The 20,926-nt window shown below is 36.2% G+C and overlaps 1 protein-coding gene across 1 annotated transcript; it reads left to right on the top strand.

Annotated features, from left to right (window-relative positions):
- Positions 1-7,362: 7,362 nt before the first annotated feature.
- On the top strand, positions 7,363-20,550 carry LOC143024999 (BET1 homolog). The gene is made up of 4 exons (XM_076184593.1): positions 7,363-7,749; positions 16,607-16,731; positions 18,919-18,975; positions 20,123-20,550. The coding sequence occupies exons 1-4, from the start codon at positions 7,731-7,733 to the stop codon at positions 20,276-20,278; spliced, it is 357 nt and encodes a 118-aa protein (XP_076040708.1). The 5' UTR covers positions 7,363-7,730; the 3' UTR covers positions 20,279-20,550.
- Positions 20,551-20,926: the final 376 nt, after the last annotated feature.

Raw genomic sequence — 20,926 nt, 5'->3', positions numbered from 1 at the left:
TTCTACAACACAGTTGTCTCGAATTATGACAAAAGAAACAATATAGATTTAATATATCTAGACTTTGCAAAAGCTTTTGATACCGTCCCACACGAAAGACTACTTACTAAATTAGCTTTGCATGGAATAAGTGGTAGCCTATTAGGTTGGACTAGTAATTGGTTGAAAGGTCGAAAACAGAGAGTTGTTTTAAATGGAAAAACTTCTGGATGGAAAAGTGTTGCAAGTGGAGTTCCTCAGGGTTCCGTTCTTGGGCCACTTCTATTCATAGTATATATAAATGATATAGACCATGGACTAAAATCTACTGTTTCCAAATTTGCTGATGATACAAAACTGTGCGGAGTGGCAAATGATCACTCAAACCAATTAGATATTCAAGAAGATTTAGATAAATTACAGCAATGGTCTGAAAAGTGGCTAATGAAATTTAACACAAGTAAATGCAAGGTAATGCACATAGGTAAAAATAACAGCAAGTACGATTACAAGTTATTTGGAAATTCGTTAACAAAAGTGGATAGTGAAAAAGATCTCGGCGTAATTATCAGTAACGACCTCAAATCATCCAAGCAGTGTATTTCAGCCTCTGAGAAAGCAAATAAGATTCTGGGATTGATTGCGCGATCTTTTGATTTCAAAAGTCCATCACTCATTAACAAGCTATATAAATCGTTAGTTCGTCCACATTTGGAATATGCTGTTTCCGTATGGTCACCGAATCTCATTAAAGACATTGACAGACTGGAAAAAGTACAACGGCGAGCCACAAAACTGATTCCAAATATCAAAAATAAATCATACGAAAATCGACTTAAGCACATGAATCTGTTTTCCCTAAAAAAGCGTAGACTCAGAGGTGACTTGATACAGGTCTTTAAGATTTTAAAGGGAATTGACAACATCAAAAGTGACCAAATTTTCACATTGAATGAGAATCAGACAAGAAACAATGGTCTCAAACTGTCCGGAAATAGATTCAATTTGGAAGTAGGTAGAAACAACTTTGCCAACCGTGTAGTTAATGAATGGAATAAACTTCCTGCACAGGTAGTGCAATGTAGTTCAGTTCGAAGCTTTAAGAATCATTTAGATAAATACCTAAGTAAGATGCTGTAATTATTATAATTTATGTTATATTATTTGTTTTTGTTTTGTTATAATTTGTCTGTCTGATTTTCATTTATTATTAGTTATATGTCAATTTATTATCATTTACTATTTACCTGTTTGTTTGTTATTCAACTATACCAATGCATTTATTTATGTATTTTAATTGTTATTTACATTGTTATAGTTTTAATTTATTGTTATAGTTTTAATTTATTATTATTATGATTTTTTTTTTTTTTTTTTTTTTTTTTTTTTTTTTTTTTTTTTTTTTTTTTTTTTTTTTTTTTTTTTTTTTTTTTTTTTTTTTTTTTTTGCATCCGACCTAGATATGGATCAAAAGGTCTCCTGTCGGCATGCTTTGCCTTTGTAATCCTTTGTAATGATGATGATGATGATGATGATGATGATGATGATGATGATGGTGAGGATGATGATGATGATGATGATGATGATGATGATGATGATGATGATGATGATAACAATAATGATAATAATAATAACAATAATAATAATAATAATAATAATAATAATGATAATGATAACAATGATAATAATAACAATAATAATAATAATAAGTCGACATGGCATTGAATCAATATACATGAAGTGCAGATAATGAAAAAACACATAGTTCGACATATTTACAACTGCCGAGGATAACACAAAAAAGCATGTAAGCTTATTTCCATTGTGGTGTGTGTCGCCATAAGATCATGTGTGGATATGCGAGTAAATGAAAGTCGAGGTTGTGTGGTATTTGATATTATAAAGTAAGTTAAACAGGTACAACAAGCAACCAACAAACGCAGATTTGCCACGTCTAACATATCTACGTAGGACATAGTGTAGAGTCCTCAAGTTTACACATATACTTACATAAGGCATGAGGTTTTAGATCATTCTCATTTTGCCTAGTATAGGGCTATGAACCTAGCCTAATATATATGTATATATGTATATGTACATATATATATATATATATATATATATATATATATATATATATATGTATTTACCTAGTTGTATTTTACGGGAAGGGGAGCTATGCTCGTGGGGTCCCGTCTTCATATCTCATTTTATCTAAACTATTTTTAAATTCATGTATTGTTTTTGCACACACCACTTTCTCATCTAACTTGTTCCAACTGTCTATTACTCTGTGAGGAAAGCTGTTCTTTTTCAAATCTCTTCTATAGCTGTCTTTTTTTATTTTCTTTCCGTGTCCTCTTGTATTTCTGTCATCCCATTTTATCAGATTCTCTCTATCAGTAATTTCTATGCCTTTCATGATTCTGTAAATAGCTATCAAATCTCCTCTCTCTCTTCTTTGCTCTAGTGTCTGTAGTTTAAGTTTTTGTAGTCTCTCTTCATATGATAGTTTTGAGAGTGTTGGTGCCAGTTTTGTGATTGCTCTTTGTATTCTTTCAAGTTTTTTTATACATTTTTTTGTACTTGGTGACCATATCGTTGCTGCATATTCCAATCTTGGTCTTATCAGGGTGATTAGGATTTTCCTCACCATTTCTTCATCCAGGTATGTAAATGCCACTTTGATTGTTCTTATTGAATTATAAGTTTCTCCAAAAATCTTATTTATATGTTTCTCAGGTGACATATTATTCATAACAATGACTCCCAGGTCCTTCTCATTTTCTACTTTTTTTATTCCTTCTTCTCCCAAATTATATGATCCTGTTATTCTGTTTTTGCTTTTTCCAAATTCCATTATACTACACTTTTTTGTATTGAACTCCATCTCCCACTTCCTACTCCATTCTTGTACTTTATTTAGATCTCTCTGTAGTGATTCACAATCTTCTTCAGTTTTCACTCTTTTCAGTAGTTTTGCATCATCTGCAAAGAAGCTCATATAGCTTTCAATTCCTTCATCCATATCATTAATATATATAGCAAACATTATTGGGGCCAGAACTGTTCCCTGCGGGACACCGCTTATTACTTCATTCCATTTTGAGTGCTGATCTCTTATCACTACTCTCATTTTTCTTTCTTGCAAAAAGTCTTCCATCCAATTTAGCAATTTACCTTGTATTCCTCCTTCATATTCTAATTTCTTAAGCAACTTCTTATGTGGTACTTTGTCAAAAGCTTTTTTTAGGTCTAGAAATACACAATCAGCCCATCCATCTCTTTCTTGTATTATATCTATTAGCCTTGAATAGAAACATATTAAATTGGTGACGCATGACCGTCCTTGTCTGAATCCAAATTGCCTTGGATTTAGTACGTTGTTTTTTTCCAAGTATTTTACCCATCTACTTTTGATAATTCTTTCACAAATTTTTGCTATTGTACTTGTTAGAGAGACTGGTCTATAGTTGGTAGGTTCTTCTTTATTTCCTCCTTTATATATAGGTACTATATTTGCTTTTTTCCAATCTTCTGGAACTTTTCCTTCTTTTAAGGAACTGCTTATTATGCTATGTATTTTGTCTGCCAGTTCCTTCCTGCATTCTTTCAGAATCCAGTTTGCTATTTCATCTGGCCCATGCGATTTTCTGACATCAAAATTACCCAAGTGTGTCAATATTTCATTCTTTGTTACTTCTATTTCTTCCATAGGGGGGACTTTTTCTTTCCACTCAATCTCTTCAGGTTGTATATTTTCCCTTGTAAACACTGATTTAAAATGTTTGTTCATAATTTCTGCCATTTCCATTTCCTCAGTGTATTCAACTCCTCCTTGTCTCAATTTCTCCAAGTCTTGTTTGTTTTTCAGTTTATTGTTTACAAATCTGTAGAATAGTTTTGGTTGATCTTTACACTTTTCTATAACATCTTTTTCATATTTTCTTTTTTCCTCTCTGCACTTTTGTACATATTCATTTCTATAACCAGTATATATTTTCCATTTTTCAGGTCTTCTGTCTTTTTTCCATCTGTTCCAGGCTTTGTCTCTTTTGTCTTTTAACTCCCTACAACTTTTGTTGTACCAGCATTTTACATATTCTTTTTCTTGTTTTTGTCTTGGGACATACTTTTCCACTCCTTTTTTGTAAATTTTTGTCAAAATATTCCATTTCTCTTCCACTGATGTTTCTTCTTTGTATATTTCTTCCATAGTTTTCTTGTTGGAAGAATTCTCTTATTTTATCAAAGTTTGTTTTTTCATACATCATTCTTCCTTTTCTATATTGTTCATTTCTTTTGATATATTTTTCTTCATTAAGTTCCAGTTCAATCAATATGTGGTCACTTTTACCTATTGGTGTTTTATATTCAATCTTGTCCACTATTCTAGGTTCAGATGTAATTATTAAGTCTAGCCTCGATGGTTCTTCTTCATTTCTATACCTAGTGTTCTCTTGTATCCATTGTGTCATTGAATGGTCAGTAATCATCTCAAGTAGAGCATTTCCCCATGAGTCATCACCACTCTTTACTGTCATTTCTTCCCAGCAGATTTCTTTGCAATTAAAGTCGCCCATCATAACTATTCTTCCTCCGTCTTCCATTATTTTAGTTAATGCTATCTTTGTGTCCTCTAACATACTTTTATATTCACTCTCCTCCCATGAGGCTGTTTTCGGAGGCACATAATTGATCACAAATTTTCTGCTCTTCTTATCTCTGTCTTCCACTTCTATCATAATCATCTCTACTGTATTCTTTCCATATATGACACCTTTCACGTTTATATCCTTCTTAGTCAGGAACATAACTCCACCCCCTTGCTTTTTCTCTCTGTTTCTAATCCAATAATTGTATGCATCATGTCCTACACTGTTGGGTGGTAGTGGGCCTTTTAATTTTGTTTCTACAATTCCCATTATGTCCGGTTCTTTTTCTTTCAAATAATCATTCAGCTCATTCAATCCTGTTATTAATCCATCTATATTTGTGTAAGACACTCTTAGTTTTCTGCCACTTCCATTGTGTTCTCTGTTTCCCTTATGTTTTTCTTTTGTATGTCGAACTTCCTTAGTTTCATGTTCACTACTCTCCAATAGAATCTCTCTTTCTCTGACTCCGTTCTGTTCTCGTTTTTTGCCTTAGCTTCCAGTCTTTTCTGCTTTTCTTCCTCTCTTTCCTCTTTATTCATTTCTCTTTTTATCCATATCTTTTTGTATTGTTCACTTGTTGCTAGTTTCCCTGTTTTGGATAAGATATTCTCTGCCGTTGTTTGTGACTTGAATTTAATCTTAATTGGTTTGGTCTTGTCTGTGCTATACTTTCCGAGTCTAAATTTCTCTTCGATTTGTTTCATAATTTCTGGTTCATCTTCCTGAACTGATTCTAGTAATTGGCTTACTTTTTCATTTTCCTCTTTGATTCTTGTGGTTCTATCTGTGTTGTGTTTCTCTTCCATTCCTAATATAATTATACATTTCTTCTTGTCTGCTAAATCCCTTACTATATTCTCCTTTTGTCTCATCACTTTAATAACTGAGTCTTCAGTATGTTCTTTCAATTGCTGTTTGACTATGTCAGTGAATGAAATCTTATTTCCTTCTTGGGTTTTCTTCCAATTTTTACTTTCTTTAGCTATCGTTTCTCTGTTTTCTTTACTATTCTTCTTCAATTCCTCATTCTCCACCTTTACCTCTCTTAACTGTCTTTTTAGGTCTTCTATTTCATCAGTTAAGTTTTTATTCGCCTTTTCCAGTTCTTCCAATCTTTCAACCCTTTGTAAAATGGTGTTCATATGACCTAACCTACTCTCCAAGTCCTCGATCACCTTATCAACCTTCTTCTCTAGTCTTGTCAGTCGGGGGGGGGGGGGGTTGTGTCCCCCCCACTCTCTTTAAATCCCTTGAAAATATTCTCATCACTTTCTGCTATATTGCTCCTATCTATACCTCTAATCTTCACATTCCTATTAGACATGTCGTCATCATCCAACTCGTCTTGGGGTCGTTTGTCTACCTTTCGGCGGCCCGTCAGGGCCATTTCCTCCACCTCCTCATTACCTTCCATTTCCCCAGCAATCCCTCCCCCTCTCCTCTTTCCTTACTTTCCCACTACCCCACGAGCAATTTCCCCCCACCCTGCAAATACAAAAAGGCACTTCTCTTTGCGTTGGGATCCACAATCTTCACTTTTCTTCAGAACGTTCTTCAAGCCGTCCGTTCGTTGAAAGTGTGTGTGTGTGTGTGTGTGTGTGTGTGTGTGTGTGTGTGTGTGTGTGTGTGTGTATTCACCTCGGATCTGCTGCAGTCTCTGTCGAGACAGCCAGACACCACCCTTCGGCAGTGAGCTCAGAGCTCCTTATTAGCCGATCTCTGGGTAGGTCTGAGACCACTCACACACCACACACCGGGACAGCAAGGTCACAACTCCTTGACTATTGCCCCGTACCTACTCACTGCTAGGTGAACAGGGGTTACACGTGAAAGGATACAAACCCAACTTATCTCCGCCCGGCCGGGTAATCGAACCACGGTTATCTGTCTTGTGACGCCAGTGCTTTACCAACTGCGCCACCGAGTCACGTGTGTGTGTGTGCGTGCGCGCGCGCGTGTGTGTATGCATACATGTATGTATGTATGTATGTATATGTATGTATGTATGTATGTATGTACGTATGTATGTATAATTTTATTTTATGTATTTTGGGGGGTGTCCAGAATGACTCAATATATAATACATGCATACGTATGAACCAATAGTTCTTTCCTCTTTACAAGAGAGGTAGCCAAAGTCAAAGGCATAAATCCACTCTCGCCCATTTCATCTCCACATACTCCACTTCCATTCACCACTCCTTCCTCGCTCTTGGCTCCTTCTGGATGATGGGGCATCCCTGCATCTCGCCCACAGAGGCAATGCAGCAAGACACCCACGCTTCTATGATATATTACAAAACAAATTAATATAATATAATATAATATAATGTAAAGTAATATAATATAATGTAATATATTGTAGTATATGATATATGATAGAATATAATTTGATATAATATAATACAATATGATATAGCATAATGTAACATATGACATCTACAAAATAATGTAACACATTCGTAAAATTCAACATAGACCCACTATGTTGGATAAGAAGAAATGAAGTATACGATATCCATATATTTCGATCACGGACTATGATCCTCTTCAGTGGAATACGTGATATCCATATATTTCGATCACGGACTGTGATCTTCTTCAGTGGAATACGTATTCCACCTGAAGAGGATCACAGTCCGTGATCGAAATATATGGATATCGTATACTTCATTTCTTCTTATCCAACGCAGTGGGTCTTTGTTGAATAATATGATATAACATAGATTATGAACAAGTAAAATGACGATGAAAAAATACTGTTGGTACCTGTGTCGATAGCAGTTTTTTAAATCTATGCTGAGCTAGAGTGCTAATAAAAATAGCGTATTTACCGGTACACATGTCACTGTTTATTAGGATACCTCATAGTTCCACAGTTATACAAAATTTCTGCATTTGCATGTTTACGTACGAATTAATTAATGTTCGTGCACTTGAAGGAATTCTGATGCAATGTCAGTCAAGTACTGACGTCACAGTAAACAGCGGTATCGAAAATACGTGTATTGCAGGGCAAACTGCAAGAGGTTGTCATTCAAAGATAGTTGAAATATTGAAGATTATTAGTGGTATACACAAGCCAGCGTAAAAATGAGGCGTGCACACAGTGGTAAGAGGATTATGTTAAAGTTGTTGTGAAAATTAGAACGTATTGGTGTGAAATGGAAATGTAATGAGCAAAAATATGTTTGTTTACATAATTGGTGCCAGTAGGTTTGTAATGTCACTGTTACATTATCTTTTACTGTGTGGGTTAGTTATCGGATATAATTTTTGACAAGTGGAAACAATGTTTGTTATACTGGTAACTATACAAGTAAGGTTAGAGGTGTAATATTAGCATTGTCAAATTTTTAAGTTAATGCAGTTCAAATGTTACCTTTATCTACAAAAATTATGTTTATGATACTGTACTTTAAGTTCAAAGTTGTCTGGACTTCCTACATTAAATCATTAAAATAATAATAATAAGTTTTATTTGGCAATGGATCAATTTACATGGATGATGAAGTGCAGACAATGAAAAGAACGCATAGTTCGAAATAATAATTACAATTGCTGAGGATAATACGAAAAAGAAGGTTGCACACTACCTGGACAACAACTTCAAATTAGATAAAGGCCAACATGGTTTCCTAAGAAGTGGCCAGCCTGGCACTTGTTTGTTCTCCCAAGTTCACTAAGAGAAACTACAACAGTTACAATGGGCTAGAAATAATAGAATAGAGGTCTCTTCTCAAGAATAATCAGAAATATTGTTCACTCTAGACAACCATTAATTCAAGAAATACTCAGTAGTAGGGTTGAATGGCCAAATTCATGTATTGGAAAAGAATCCAAAAATTCATGGCCTTGTTTTTTAATGTGTAACATTCAGTCTACACAAAGATCTGATAGTACAAATTAGCAAGGACAGATATACTAAAAATCACTTGCAAACATAGATTTTGGACAGCATGGTTTCATGCAATGAAGAGAACAGACATTGTACAAATTATACAAATCAAAGTATTGAGAATAATAACAGAATCACCAAAATCAACCTAATTGAGTAATTGCACACAAACCGAACTCCACCACATAAAACAGCACATGAAACTTACAAGAACACAGTTCTGAAGGAGAGCCCTCAACCCTACTCACCGATCTCATTACATCGCACAAGCATGAATATATGTACAGAGTGAGACACTACACTAGCCACATACAGTACTACTCAAACATCTATATCAGCCACCTGTACCACACGGTACATCCCCATAAATACATACTCGGATCACAAAACAAACTCTAGGATTAAGCATAAATTTTTTTGCTCCATGAAACCCTGATAACAGCCCCATAGAAAAATTAATCCCAAGAAATGTAAAATCCATAGCAGTACACTAGGTCACCATCCAGTACTAAGATATGGCAGCACAGAATAGGCCTGGCTATAGAAACAAACTATACCAGACATAGCCATCACTCAGAGGACACTAAACACCACATCTTACATTGTCCCACCTTAGCAATACCCAAACAATGACAGTATTTCTTCCTCGAGTGATTTATTGGGAGGTCTAGTGGTTGTTGCTACTTGTGGTCCATGACTCTCTTCCAAGAGATTTATATCTATTGCTCATTTTCTATTAATCTTTTTATTTTCTTTCTACTAAGCCTCAGCATATGTTTGTTCATGTCCAAGTTCCAAAAGTATATAATTTCTTTTTTCTCAGTATCAGTATTAGTAGCTCTCACGAATTTGTCCCAGTCTGTGTCTTCAGGGAATTTCCTCAAACCCAAGAAGTTTGTCACCCAAAATTGAGTATACCTTACCTGTATGATTTATTCTTCAAATATTTCTGCACCTTTCAGCAGAAATTCAAGTGCTACATGGTTACTTTCTCCAATGGATCAGAGATATTTCAAAGAGCCAATAGTGTCTGCTTAATAGCAAGTGCAATTTTGGAGTGTCTTCTCTTACTTGAAGCATGTCTTTTACCTATTGAGTCATTGTATTAGTGATGTGAGTGGAAAGAGGAAATACAGTAACCTTAATCTGAGTTTATGTCTGACTAGTTTCAGAAATGAGCTTTCTCATTGACAAAACTAGTCAGGAATAAACTCAGATTAACACTGCTTTTCCTCTTCCCACCCATGTCAACCTGTCAGAATGTTTGAACATTGTATTAGTGTATACAATATTTGAGTTTCACTAGCTAATGAGAGAAGGAAAATAGTGACTACTTGCCAGAAATCCTTATGTGAAACAGTGGAAAGAAAATAGTTGTAGTGGAGAAAGATCTTGGCCAGGGACAATGTGGCAGACCTGGGGGACAGCTCCTTCAGATGGAAGTGAGAGTATCCTTAGGTTCTGAAGATGTTGAAGGTTGGGGATGAGAAAATGGTTCTCTAACATTCTTACAGGGCCCTATCCTTGGTAACATTTACTTTCTTTATCTTCAACATACTGCTTTCTCTTATGTAGCACAGTACTTTGTCAAATGTTCTTTCAGAGTTGAATAGGCCTATTTAGATTACACCTATCTATTTCTCTCTTGTATTACTTCAGTAGTTCATAGCAAGTCTCAGCTTACATATGTGTAGTTGTTCACACAATATATTAGACTTATTAGGTGTTAGTGTTGCTGATCAGGGTTATATGTTGATGCTAAGAATTGCTTTGCAGGCAGGAAATTTGAGGAATATCCAAAGGTAGTACAATGGAAAGGGTTTAAGAACATGTAAATGTGGATGAAGGGTATATCACCATGTTTAGTCCGCACTTGAAGGTAACGTGTTGTTGGTCATATAGAAGTAGCTTTTATTGCAAGCATGAGTTCCTGTTAATGCAATTTAATTTTTTTCCTTGCTGGTGTTGCTTTCATTATGATTTTCTGATAGCTCCATACCATTCTGATGATACAATATGCCTTTTGTTCTAGTATAATTTCTGAAGTACATATTTTATGCAATCATAACTAGGTAGAAGTCCTGTCCTTGATAAACTTTAGATATTGCCAAAACAGTATAGAGACATATAATGACAATTATGCTGTGGGTCAGTGAATCCTGTACATGAACCCAGAGTGATACTGGGTTGTTTCACTGTACATAATATGTGGTTAGGTGTTCAATAGAATCTCAGAACTTATTAGTTTACATAAGAAGGTTGTTGTCAAAGTTTTAAAACATGTAGTGCACTGTACACTAAACTGTACATAGTTTTTTAGATAGAATATCTTTTTAACTAATTTAGTAATGATAATACTATACCAGTGATAAAGAAAAAAGATGCATGCTTTGGCTGGTTATCTTTATTATAAGGGGAAAAGGTCCTTGGTATATAGGTCAGGCATGTGAAATTTGTGTTTCTGTGAAGTTCGGTATATGTAAGAATGCTTTTTCGCAGTTTGACCTATTTTATAAGCTGTGAATTCTTTTTATATAAGCTCATAACTGTTACTTGTAATAATTTTGTGCCATTCTGGATTGATATTCAATGCATGAGAATTTAATTCACTTCTGAAAGTGACTCACCCTACCACACCTGCCCCCTCGCAACTTTCCTCTTTATTCAAACTCTACTCACATGCCTGATAGATAGGTTGCTGGTATAGAGTATCCTAATATGGTAAGACATTTTCCACTTTTTTCACATTAATTTTTTCAATACAAGATATCCTCTACTCTGTAATCTGGTTTAGCAGTCATAACATTATATATATATAGATATAGATAGATAGATAGATAAATAGGTTACTGGTATAGAAAATCCTAATATGGTAATATATTTTCCACCTTATTCACATTTATTTATCAATACAAGATATCCTTTACTCAGGTTTAACAAGTTCATAACACTATGTGCCATGCCAATCCATCCAGACATAACCTACCACTTATGCACTATGTTACCAAAGCACAGGTATTTATCTATTTGTGTCTGTTCTGGTAGCTTTTTTTTGCTTTAGCACACCATGTAATAATAGAAATTAATTTCAAATTGTGTTTTTTAAATCAGTTTTACGCATTCTGAGCCAACCTCATTTTCAAATTGTGCTCCATCAGTTGGCTGCCTGGAATACTAACCACTCCCACTCCTTGCACACAACTCCTCCCACCATTTTCTATGAGTGTTTGTACGAGTATGGATGCACCACACTCTCTGTGGCACCTAGACGTCATTCATAATGCAGCACAGTAAACCCTCGATATAACGGATCTTGGTATACCGGATATCGGATATAACGGACAAAAAATCTGACTGGACAAACCCTTGCTATAATGGATTTTCATTCGTTATAGTGAGGGATCCTTGGTTATAATGGATCTTCAGATATAATGACAGACCCATCCCCATATCGTCCATTATATTGAGGGTTTATCGTAATATCTAATCCTACTAATTTCTGATACCGGACAAACTTTGGGATATAACGGGTCTGTCCCGTATTTCCATTGGATAAAATGGATCCTTGGTTATAACGGATCTTCGGATATAACAACAGACCTCTGTTCCCATATCGTCCATTATATTGAGGGTTTACTGTTTGTGTTTATTTGTGAAAGAAAATCTTTTTTGACATAACAGGTGGTGTTTCATCCCCTTCCCATGCCTGTGGTAGGGGAATACACTCCATTTATTAATTGCACAACAGCCAAAAGAATGCATATATCATGTAATTAGACAAATACCTGTATATGAAACTTTTCAAGAACCCACTGCCCTTGCTGCATGCATGAACAGTCAGACATGTGTCATACAGTAAGCCCTCAAATGCCTAGACCTTAGTCTTAAGAGGGGTTTATACACTAACAGTTCGTCGAACGTAGTTTGATAGACACGTGTTTAAAGTGATGTGTGAATGGGGTATTTGGTTATCGAACACATTGGTTAAACCCCAAATACCCCGTTCACACGTCACTTTAAACACGTGTCTGTCGAACCACGTTCAACGGACCATTAGACCGTGTAAACCCACTCTTAGACCAGGAGACTTGGAGTTCCAGTGTCTCTTCCCTGTGTAGATACTACCCCACCCAGACCAAATGTCACCACATCGATTGGATAGCAGAACACAAATACATACCATGCCTTTTTGTCAACAACACTCATACCACACACACACTTACACACAAAATTCTTGGTGTAACATATGACACAGCCATGTCATTTAAACAATACATCACAAACATAAAGATAAAATGCACATCTAAACTCAATGCACTTAACCCATTAAACTCCGATGACAAGATGTCTTGTCATTTGGTCAAATAAAACAAAAAATCATAATAAAACAACAAAATGTTTGATGATCAAACAGCACCAGAAAAATATGATGTCATCAGTCCTCCTCGAGGAGGACTGACGACGTCATATTTTTCTGGTGCTGTTTGATCATCAAACATTTTGTTGTTTTATTATGATTTTTTGTTTTATTTGACCAAATGACAAGACATCTTGTCATCGGAGTTGAATGGGTTAAATAAATTGCAGGAATATTTTAGACAAAACAAATAAACTACCACTATAGTAAGAATGAAGGAGACTACACCAGGTAGTTCCATGTCCATTACCACTTACACCCATGCATAAAGCTATCTAACCTCTTAAAGCAAATGTTAGTTTCACTGCTCATACAGTACATGGTTACTAAGTCTATTCCATTCGTTAACCACTCTTTTGGTAAACCAGTTCTTGTTTATTTAATTTTTAAACCTAAATCTGTCCAATTTAAATCCGTTATGACGAGTCCTGCCCTGTTGTGTTGATATAATGTCCTTGTCTGCTTTACCTACATATACCAAGGACTTTTTTCCCCCTTACAAGGGAGGTAGCCATAGTCAAAAAGCATAAATCCACTCCCATGCACCACCCCATGTCTCCTTTAACCTTGTTAAAACCCTTGCCCCAGTTGAACACAAATATTAGACCACCGTGCACTTTTCATCTTTCTGGATAATGTAAATTAGGATGCATAAGCCTGCCCTTGTGAGGTGAATTTCTGAGCTTGTATATCAATTTGGTCATTCTTCTCTGTACTGATTCTAATGAATTAATGTCCTTTCTATAGGACAGAGACCAAAACTGTACTGCATAGCCAAAGATGGGTCTAACTAATGCCGTATTGAGTTTGATAATTACCTCTGCATTTTTATTTGTAACCATCCTAGTAATGAAACCTAATGCTCTGTTAACTCCATTTCTACTATCAATGCACTGTTTCCTGGATTTAAGATCAGGACATGCTAGCACTCCCAAGTCTCTCTCACATTAATTTTTCTCCAAAAAGGTGTTATCTAAGCTATATCTACTTTCTGGGTTGTGTAAACCTACACATTGTACTTTGAAATATTGAAGTTCATTTGCCATTTTACTGACCTTGTGAACAATTTGCTAATATCTTCCATTAGTATCCCTCTGTCTTCCCCTGATCTAATTTGGCATCCTATTTTAGTGTCATCTGTAAACTTACTAACTTCACAAATTATCCCATTGCCCAGGTCATTTATATACATAATGAACAAAAAGGGACCCAATAATGAAGCCCTGGAAAAATCTGTCAGTAACACTTACCCATTTGGATTCTAGCATTTTACCTATAACTGACATCAAAATGACTGGCCTGTAGTTGAGCACAGACAGCATACATCACTTGGTGATGAATTATGTGAGCCCCTTGTGGGCCCCTAATTTCACTAAAATGCACCACAACACCCTACAGACTATACAAAACAATGTCCAAAAGGCAGTTACTGGCTGCAACACAACATTACAAATCATGAAATGAAAGTCCCCAAAGTCAAAGATCACCTAGAAATGAGAGGCACACAGACCCTTGTAGCAGCCTCCACAAACACAACACACCCACTACACTACGTGGCAGAACATCCACACATGCCAGGAAACATCAAAACAACCCCCAAACACGTATATCACATACAGATATTCTCTGCTTTTCCTCCACAACCACCAGATACCAGCCTCCGGAAACATATCCATAACAGACTGAAAGACAACACATTGCTGCATGCCAGACCCCCTGATATCTCTCCTTCTGAATCCTTCCTCCCCCAAGAAAAGAAGGTCCACCTTGATGGACTATGGTACAGCCACTATTCAGCACTTCTAAATTATTAGAAGAGAATGGATGACTACATCTCAGATAACTATCCAGGATGCATCACTTCATCCCATACCATACAACACATAATGGAAGACTGCATTATACACAATCATGCATGCCAACAACACAATATACACTCCATAAAGGATTTGTGGGAAAACCCAGTCCCAGCTAACCATGGATGAGGTGGATGGATGGGGTAAAAGGGGAATTGGGAAAGAGGGGAATGTCTGTTGAGGAGGGAAGGGAGAAAACAGAAGATAGGGGTGAGTGGAGAATCGTTGTGTATAGATGATGCTATGATGTATGGAAGGGATGGGGTGGGGGATGGTGGGGGTATGTGTGAATTATATTATGATGCAACTCAGAGGGATTTCTCCCATCTTCTCTTTTTCTGCATGAGGGGATGGAGGGGGTTGTCTAATTAATAAAGTGGCCTTGCTGTGGATGTGCTGTGTCTTGCTGCATTGTTTCTGACCCAGGGCAGTGGGCAAGATGCAGGGATGATCTGTCATCCATGAGGAGCCAAGAAAAGAGGGAGGGAGGGATGGTGAATGGGAGTGGAATATGTGGGGATGAAATGGGTGGGAGTGAATTTATTCTTTTGACTTTGGCTACCTCCTTTGTAAGGGGGAAAAAGCCCTTGGTATATGTATGTATTTGTGTTGTGTCTAGTTGTGCCTCTGTTGAAACCCTTTGATATTTGTTGGGTAAGGTTGTAAGCAGAGTGTTGGTGAATTGGTCTTGTTTGAATCAAAGTTGATTTGATGAGGAAAGTAATGTGCATTATTATTCTTTTTCAGGCTCAGTCTCTCCATCAGTTTTGATTTTGTAGGAAGGAAAGATGTAGTTCTCTAAGAAAATGGATTTTCAAATGGCTTGTATGGTTTCAGGTTGGGGATTTTATATGCTCTTTTTAAGATTGTTAGAATGATATTGTGCAACTAGGAATTCTTGAAGCTAGTTCCAAGAGTTAATATAGTTTTTGGACCTAGATGATTCTGGTGATAGTTTGATATTTTTCAGTGTCTTTATAGTGTTCTCAGTGTCTGGTGGTGTCTTGTTTTATATTACAGTGACACTCCTATGGACCAGTCATACAACAATCTTTTATGATTAGAAATTGAGTTGAACACAAAAATTAATGCTGATCACTTCTGACCTCTACCATCCCTCCATTCTGCAAACCTTCTTAAATCTCTCTTTTATCATCTCAATGATTATCTTTAGTACAGTGCATGGCTAGAAGTGCTGGTTATTGATGACAAAATATTTTTTTTATTTTATATATGATTTTTTATTATTTTCTTGTTTTCAGGTTTTGTAAGATTTAAACTTATTTCGGTTATGGTGATCCATTGAGATGAATGTTGGAGGAAGTTTTCTCTGTGCATCATGTTTTCAAAACTCATCAACATCTTCACCCCCGTCTGGAAGCACTAGGTTTCTGAACTGGGCCCAAGATTACTCTTAACATCTTGTCCCAATTTTTTCACATGAAGAACTGTTCCTCCTCCTCCTACTCCTACTCCTCTTAATGCTCATTCTCATTCTCCTGCTACTGTTAGCCAGTGACAGATACAGACCCTCACATACACAACTCAACAGTAACGTTTTTACCCAAAGAGATCTCTGTAAAGACCCAAGGGTCATTGGTTGCTACTATGGGGCTGTGGGTTTCCAGTTAGCAAAAGTTAAGGCAAAATTTATCAAAGTTATTTGTTCTGGTTAGCATCAGATAATCTTTTTAATTTCCTGAGATATCACTATACTCAGTGGGTTAAGTGATGCATTTGTTTAGGAATACAGTGTCTTCTTATTACCAAAGTTCATGCATTGTGTTTATATTTATAGCTCAGACGGGCCCCTTCATACCAAGAGGTCAATATGGACAGTCACCTGGGGATCAGGAATATTTGGAGGAGGATAATGAACAGATGACATCAGAACTTAAAGATAAAGTAAAGGCCCTTAAATCGGTAAGTGTTTTGCATTCAAATGAACAATTTATTTTATTATTATTATTATTATTATTTTACATATATATACATATTTCTTTTATTTATATATAAAATCACTGTTATATGTGTATTGTACATATGTAGCATTTTGTCTTGTATGAAATCATTAAAGATTAGTAGTTTGACCTGTATGTGGTGGTCTTACAAGATTGATATCAGAAAGACCTTTGCCATATATTTTCATATTATATCGACACCTCCATCAGCATACGGAGGTACAACCCCAAGAGACTTGCATTCCATTTCTGGACTGGTTCCACAATCCCTTTATTAATTTTGACAGTTTTTCTATCGCCCTCAAAAGAGAACCATCAGATACCCATTGCATATTGTTCTCTTTCTCCTTACTCAAACTGGGGATGTAGAAAATGCGTGCTCTAATACAACACAGTTAAGTCCAACATTTCTTCCCAACATTTATATAATTATGTTGTTGGGGAGAAGAGGTATGAGGGTTACTATGTGGTTGGTGGTTTCTAGTCATTAACATTTACAGCAACAATTGTTATTATAGTGATAATTATAATTGATGATAATGATGGTGATTCAGCTTAACAGTGTGAATCATCATCATTATTTATAATTACCGTTATCATAACAATTGTTGCTGCAAATATTATGATAATTATCATAATTGTTGTCATAATTATAATTATTGTAATAGTTCCATTGAGTGGAAACTCACAGCCCCTCAGTGGCTGGCAACTAGTCTTCAGGCCTTCTCACAAGTCTCTCAAGGAAGGATATTTGGACTGTTATCCTTGTATTAGTGTGGGACTGTGTCCGTGTCACTCTCAGAAAGTAGTAGGAAGAGAGGAACAGTTGCTGGGTGTTAGCTCTCCATGTGTGAAAGAATGTAGGAAATACAGTTGAAGTTGATAGAGAGAGGTCTTGTGTCTAGTTCAGAGACTTGAGTGTCAGCCCCATTTTCAGATGGAGGTGAGATGGTCAATGCATTTTGAAAATAGGCAGCTCCACTGTCTATCTTCTAGGACCACCACAAGGAGGTACTCATCAATGGTCCCTTGTTATTATCGTAAAAGTAATATGCAATGATTAGGTCTCACTTGAAATTTATTTTTATTCTTGGCCACAGCCATCCCAAATACAATAGTGCAAAAAGTCCTGTGTCTAATGAATACATATGCATGTCAAGAGGGCCTTCTCGTACATATGAAGGGATGGAAGTCTAAGGATTGTCAATGGTAACTGGGCCTGTGGATTACCAGTCAAAGAAATTTGTGGCAACAGTTGTTATTATGAATGCAATATGCCATGATTAGATTTCACCTTTAATTTGTTTTTATCCTTGACTATGGCCATTAGTCAGATAGTAGTTAACAGTCCTGTGTCTAATATATATTTATGAAAGGACTTTCTACCCTTATATGAGGAATGGCCTAGTTAAAGTTACCCACTCCACACCCATCAAAATCCATTTATTCCCTCCATCTCAATACCTTATGTATGAAGGGTCATCCCTGATTCCTGCCACACTGCCCGCGTCATATGCAATGCAGTGAGACAATGCCTCCATATCATTCTTGGCTTTCCTAATAAATTTAATCCACCAACTTCCCCTTTCAACCTCAGCACTCTTTGATCTACCACAGCAAGAAACCACCACCAGAAAGAATGGTTATGGTAGCAACAGGCATAACTAAGCCATATGATAAAGTTTCCATATGATAAAGCCATATGATTAGCCATATGATAAGCCATATGATAAATACCAAGATCGTAGAGACCAAATCCACAACAAAAAGAAGAAATGGCTAACAGACTTTGTAATTGGCTAACAGTCCAAAGTAACACAAAACACCTAAATTTCTCTGACAAAGACTACAATGGAGTCCTCTAAGGACCAATACTCTCACTTATTCTGTTCAACCTCTTCATAATCATATCCCAACACTAGGTCCAGAACAGATGACCTGACAATATTAATCCAACATAGCAACTACAAAGTAGCTCCTAAGAATACCCAAGCATACTTAGACAAATTAGAACAATAAGGAGTACGCATTGATAAATTTTGCAAATTATAAGGAAATGTAAAAGAAAGAGAAACTAGATATACGATAATGCATGTTTAGCATTTGTTTTCTCACAAGATGCAAACTAATGTAGTTCTTATTTTTGCAGTTGACCATTGATATCGGTGTGGAAGTACGTAATCAGAACAAAATGTTAGATGATATGGTAAGAATGTGTGGTTTTTGTTTACCTGTGTATTCCTTCATCTTTTCACCTGTGTATGTTTAGCATATACAGTAAAATGTATATGTTTTACTGTTATTTTATCGAAGATTAGGAGGAGAACAGAAGGAATAATTGGAGAAGAACAGTGTGGGTTTAGGAGAGGAGAAGGGTAGAGCAAGTGTTTAAGGTGAAATAGATATATGTGAAGTTTTTGGGGCTTTCATGGACTTTGAAAAGGTATATAACAGGGTTGATAGGCATTGTAGTGATGCTACTGTGAGAAGAGAAAGAGGTTTTGGTGAGTTCGTCTCCTTTATTGTAAGGTAAGGCAGAACTACATGCGGCAGGAGCCGATATATATACTGCGTGGGTAGTCACCCGTGGTGTGTAATTACATAATTGCACTGGATTAGGTTAGGTCAGGTCAAGCGGGGTCGCACTGTCAAAAGTTGCATCAGGTTTACCAATGTGGGCGATATGACGCACATTCCAGAATAATTAGGGAAGATCTGTATATGGATTTAGGAAAGAAAGATGTATAGTAAGGTAGCTATGAGGTTTTGGCAAAAGGTAAGGACGTCTTGGGATTTTATAGATTTGGAGAAGGTGTATGATGGTTAACATAAGAGCATTATGGGACAAATTGTGGATTATGTGGGAAGTATGTTAAGCGTGGCCAAATGGAAGGGAGTGGGTGGGGGATGAAGGGGGTTAGGGAATGGTTATGTGTGGATGATATTTTGATGCAGCCTGAAGGGATTTCTCCCAGTCTTCTCTTTTTCTCCATGACGGGATAGAGAGGGGGGTCACCAATTAAATGAAGAGGCCTGTCTTTGGATGTGCTGTGTTTTGCTACATTGCATCTGACCCAGGGTGATGGGTGAGATGGAGGGATGACCCTTCATCCAGGAGAAGCCAATTTGAGAGGGAAGAAGAGAGGGGGTGAAGAATTCAACAATATAAAATACAATTTAGACATATACACAAAATTTTTACAAAATTAGTATGGGTGGGGATGAAAAGGGTGGGAGTGGAATTATGCCTGTTGACTTTGGCTACCTCCCATGTAAGGAGGAAATAGCCCATGATAAATGTATGTATGTATATCATTTACAATGCAGTACATTCATGTTTTGTTTCTCTACAGGACACGGATTTTGCCAACTCTGGGAACATTTTAGAAAGAACAATGAAGAGGCTGGGCATCATGTCAAAAGGCTCACACAATTACCATATTCTTATTCTATTTGCCTTTTGCTTCGTCATTTTCTTATTACTATGGGTTGCCTTGAAATTTAGGTGAACATTGGTTTGTTATTATTTAGGTTATCACTTGGTTAGTGAAAAGTATGAAAACGAGGCAAGCATTTTTTTTTTTTTCTTATTTTTCTTTTTCTTCTTTTTCTATAGTAATTCATTGAGTATAAGTTATAAATTTGTTTTGATGAGTCTAAGTTGTCTACTCAGTATTTAGGTTTTAGGTTTGGGGATATTTTATTCATAGTTTAATCGCAAAAAGATATATTTGCTTATAATTCTTTTTTTATATAAATTGATAATAAAGACTATTTTACAATAAATTGTCATTATTTATCCTTTTTCCTCCCATGGTCGTAGGTGTTGATATCCTACTGTTGGAAGATCCTGTTTAAACATGTGGAAGTGTTAGGACTTGTCCCAACCCAACACATATACTTGAGTCTCATATCAGAGGACCTGTGACCCTCAGGGAGCAGTCTTGGGAAGGTACAAATTGACAGGATTGCATTTGGCAGGGAAAATTTAATTTCTCAAGTAACGTAAGATATCACACATGGACAGACCCAAATATTGCCCCATGTGTAAAAGGCACATGAGATAACAACTCAGGACCCCAGCAGACTTTCTCAATGGGAACAGGGAACTGTCAGAGTGGCAAAACTAAATACTTCTAAACTTAGACAGAAGAGGA

Source organism: Oratosquilla oratoria, chromosome 4, assembly GCF_046742065.1.
Source record: "Oratosquilla oratoria isolate Oo_2021 chromosome 4, ASM4674206v1, whole genome shotgun sequence".
Taxonomy (NCBI): domain Eukaryota; kingdom Metazoa; phylum Arthropoda; class Malacostraca; order Stomatopoda; family Squillidae; genus Oratosquilla; species Oratosquilla oratoria.
The sequence above is the reverse complement of the archived record's forward strand: the minus strand, read 5'-3'. Positions and strand labels throughout refer to the sequence as shown.